This window comes from Vicia villosa, linkage group LG5, assembly GCF_029867415.1.
Source record: "Vicia villosa cultivar HV-30 ecotype Madison, WI linkage group LG5, Vvil1.0, whole genome shotgun sequence".
NCBI classification, from domain to species: domain Eukaryota; kingdom Viridiplantae; phylum Streptophyta; class Magnoliopsida; order Fabales; family Fabaceae; genus Vicia; species Vicia villosa.
In genome coordinates, this window is record NC_081184.1 from 117,405,587 (window position 1) to 117,409,524 (window position 3,938).

General features: G+C 35.4%; 1 protein-coding gene across 1 annotated transcript; it reads left to right on the forward strand.

The window, feature by feature from the left end:
• The first annotated feature begins 366 nt into the window (after positions 1-366).
• On the forward strand, positions 367-2,711 carry LOC131607110 (WD-40 repeat-containing protein MSI3-like). Its single transcript, XM_058879148.1, has 6 exons — positions 367-710; positions 801-1,112; positions 1,194-1,337; positions 1,714-1,838; positions 2,010-2,105; positions 2,226-2,711. The coding sequence occupies exons 1-6, from the start codon at positions 393-395 to the stop codon at positions 2,458-2,460; spliced, it is 1,230 nt and encodes a 409-aa protein (XP_058735131.1). The 5' UTR covers positions 367-392; the 3' UTR covers positions 2,461-2,711.
• Positions 2,712-3,938: the final 1,227 nt, after the last annotated feature.

Here is a 3,938-nt window from a genome sequence, read left to right on the forward strand (position 1 = left end):
AAATCCAATAAAAATGCAAAGATTTTGATTGTCTCAGTAAAAAAAACTATATCAGTTTTTTTAAATACACACTAACAATTTTTTTTTGTGTTTTTTAATCATGAGATTTTTGTAGCTAAATATCAAAATGAGAGGGGGTAAATAATAAAAGTAGCATTTTGATCAATAAGAGAAATCGGGGTGCTAATTTTAATTGGAAGGGTGCCAGAACAAATTCTCAAAAGCAATCCCCAAAGATAATGATAACGGGCTTTGAGAATTTGTAGAAGAATTGCAACCCAAAAGGCCCAATCCATCAGAATTGTGTGTGTTTTCTTTCTATAAAAACCGGAGTTTCATTTTGAGAGAGGCATTGGCGCGAGCGAGGGCATAGAAATTTCAAGCAAACAAAAATGGCGGAAGAACACGAAATGGAGACTGAGACCGAGACCGAGCTTGAAGAAGAGTTTTCTGTTTGGAAGAGGAACACTCCTCTTCTGTACGATTTGTTCATTTCCCATCCTCTCTCATGGCCTTCCCTCACTGTTCAGTGGGTTCCCGCTTCTCCTCAACCCCACTCTCACCCTTCCTTCAACACCCACAAACTCCTCATAGCCACTCACACTTCCAACGAAGAATCCAACTACCTCATGTTCGCAGATTCAACACTCCCCGTAAACCCATCTCAACCCATCTTTTCTGAGGATCCCGAAAACCCCTTTCTTCCCAAGGTTTTCATGTTTTTCGTTTGCTTGATTTTATTTCATGGGTACCAACTGTTTTATGAAATTCCTAAATGCTAGTTATTGTTTGTTTTGCAGGTAGAGATTACTCAAAAGGTTCTTGTTGATGGTGAGGTGAATCGGGCGCGTTCTATGCCGCAGAACCCTAGCATTGTTGCTGCAAAGACTTGTAATTCTGAGGTTTTTGTGTTTGATTTTGCCAAGAAACGAGGTGATAGTAATGATCCTGATTTCAGGTTGAAGGGTCATGAAGAAGAAGGGTATGGTTTGTCTTGGAGTCCTTTTAAGAAAGGGTACCTTTTGAGTGGTTCTAATGACCATAAGATTTGTTTGTGGGATGTGTTTTCTGAATCTCAAAACAATGTGCTTGATGCTGTTCATGTTTACGAGGTAATACATGTTTGGTGTGTGTGAGATTAATTGTTGTTTTGATGATGGAATCATTGAACTTTTTGATTTTGTGTGTGTTAGGGCCATGAAAGTATTGTTGAAGATGTGTCTTGGCACACAAAGGATGAGAATTTGTTTGGGTCAGGTGGAGATGACTGCAGGTTGATAATTTGGGATTTGAGGACAAACAAAGCGCAACAATCACTCAAACCCCATGAAAGGGAGGTAATGATGTTACTTCATAATCTTTGTGTAGGCTAGGCTATTCTTCATCAAGTATGTAATATGGTAGAATGGCATGCTGTCTATCACAGATTTTTCCTTTATTTATGAGAAAAGATGCTTATTTTTACTGCATGAGATTCCTAGAATCAGCCCATTTTGGGTTTTATATGCTATGATTTTGACAAAGGTTGCAATTAGTTTTGAGTTTTGACCATGATGGTCTTAAACATGGTGTTTTATTAAGTTTTCAATGTTTGTAGTTTTCACTGTTTTCTCATTTTTGATGAAACATGCTCCTGAATGCCTGTTTGTATTTTTGCTGGAATATTAGTTGTCATTCAGTGTTATGCTGTCTCCTCTTTTTTGTTTTGAGCAGGTGAACTTTGTTTCTTTCAATCCCTATAATGAATGGATTTTGGCTACAGCATCTTCAGACACCACTGTTGGTCTCTTTGATATAAGGAAGCTTGAGGCGCCATTGCATTTTTTAAGTAGCCACACGTACGTCTTTCATCTATCATGAATTCATATCATGTTCTTTTTGTTTGTTATTACCCTGTAGTTGATGGATCAAATAATTATGCTTGTTAACCCATTAGATCCAATTTCTTTAGTTGTGGAAATTTCAGCACCTTCTTCTACTTACTGATTTGGTTTACTTTTCATGTGTAGAGATGAAGTGTTCCAGGTAGAGTGGGATCCTAACCACGATGGCATATTGGCATCATCTAGTTCTGACAGAAGGCTGATGGTTTGGGATCTTAACAGGTAAGAAGACACAATGATGGTTTTCCATAATTCTTTGTTCTTTTCATTTTGACACAATGACGAACATAATATAAATCTGCCTTTTAATGTTTTCCATGTTTTACTTTTATAATGACTCAGAATTGGCGATGAGATGATAGAAGGAGACGAAGAGGGTGGTCCTCCTGAACTACTCTTCTCTCATGGGGGTCATAAAGGAAAAATATCAGATTTTTCATGGAACCAACACCAGCCATGGGTAATCTCAAGTGTAGCTGAGGATAATTCTTTCCACGTCTGGCAAATGGCTGAAAGCATTTACAATGATGGTGATGTTGATGACGATAACAGTTGGATGGGTATTGATCAGCACTAAGTAGAAGTAGTAGAAGAAGGATCAGAGGCAACAATGCTTTTACAGCCACTGCTTTGTTGTTTTGTTGTATGTTTTGTGACCATTTGACTATTACCAGTATTTTGTTGTTATAGTGAATGTATTGCGATTGTTGAAACAATGGTGAGCATAATAGTATCAGCGTAACATGCTTTTATAATCAGAATGTATTGTGACAAGTATGTTAACTTAGAGGGTGATCTGGTTTTTGTCAAGTTGCAGCCTTATCGACAGACTTTGTTGAATTTGCATTTCCTTTATGAGCTTGCATTCCCCAAACTCTACAACTCCTGATACAATAAAGGAGTAACCAACTAGCAACCAAATTACAGCTTCCTGCAGCTGACAAAATTCATAATTTTCCAACTTTGCAGACATTCAACATGGTAGTGCAGCTTTGACTTACTTGCCTCTAAACAATCTAATGAACACAATGGATTTAGTATAGAAATGATGGGATGAAGAAGATGATGCTATATCTGATATGGTAATCAAAAAAGGTTACAACATGTGGATTAACCAACTAACCCATCCTCATGAATACATAGCTCTCAACATATATCATGCCTAATTGTTCCCTTAAAATATGAATTTGTCGATCTGTAATGCCTTAGTAAAATCAACTGCAAGTTGTAGTGCACTTTAATTGTGTTTTAACACATACTCTGAAATGCTCCTTCTAGCAATTGTTTCTTTAACACATACTCTGAAATGCTCCTTCTAGCAATTGTGTCTCCACACCATTCAAAAAGTGAATATCCTACTTCCTTTGTCCCACATGCATTTAAAATAAAATACTCCCTTTGTCCCACACCGAGTGTAAAAAAAATAAATTCTATCTATTATAATTTTTAATATATTTTTTTTCAATTCTACACTTTAATTAATAAAAATTCATCATTTCCAATACATGATAAGAGATACTATAATAAAAATATTATTATCTTATTTTTATACATTTTTTTTAAGAGAAAAGGGGTGATGCACTGACAGTGTAAAATATTTTTACACTGTCAACCAATCACCACCCATGTATCCAATTAAACAATTTTTTTATTTAAAAAAAACTTAATGACATGACACCTTTATGATTTTCTATTGGATGATAGTGTAAAATTATTTTACAGTGTCAGTGCACTACCTTTAACTCTTTTTTTAATGTGTAAAATGGTCAACGGAATCACTTTTTTTGGAACGGAAGAAATATTAACTTTACTTTCTTCTCTTTTATTACGGTTGGAAATAGCAAATCAAACTTCGCATTTTTTTAAAAAATGTGCGAGTATCCTCTTTGCAACTACCAAATGAGATTTTTTTTTCTTTCATGGATCTAATAATTATGTTTAGAGGAGATATCAGTATGCTATTGCATAATTATCTTTAACAAATCTACAATTTGTTTGAACAAGATTGTCTTTACTCTTTCCTCAACACGGCATTCATCGAACTTTGCATTTGTT

What these genes read in the sequence shown, in the direction of transcription:
- LOC131607110 (XM_058879148.1), top strand. Translation starts at nt 393, where the DNA reads ATGGCGGAAGAACACGAAATGGAGACTGAGACCGAGACCGAGCTTGAA. An exon ending in ATGCTGTTCATGTTTACGAG is followed by an intron (nt 1,113 to 1,193) that starts GTAATACATGTT and finishes TGTGTGTGTTAG; the next exon opens with GGCCATGAAAGTATTGTTGA. An exon ending in CATTTTTTAAGTAGCCACAC is followed by an intron (nt 1,839 to 2,009) that starts GTACGTCTTTCA and finishes TTTCATGTGTAG; the next exon opens with AGATGAAGTGTTCCAGGTAG.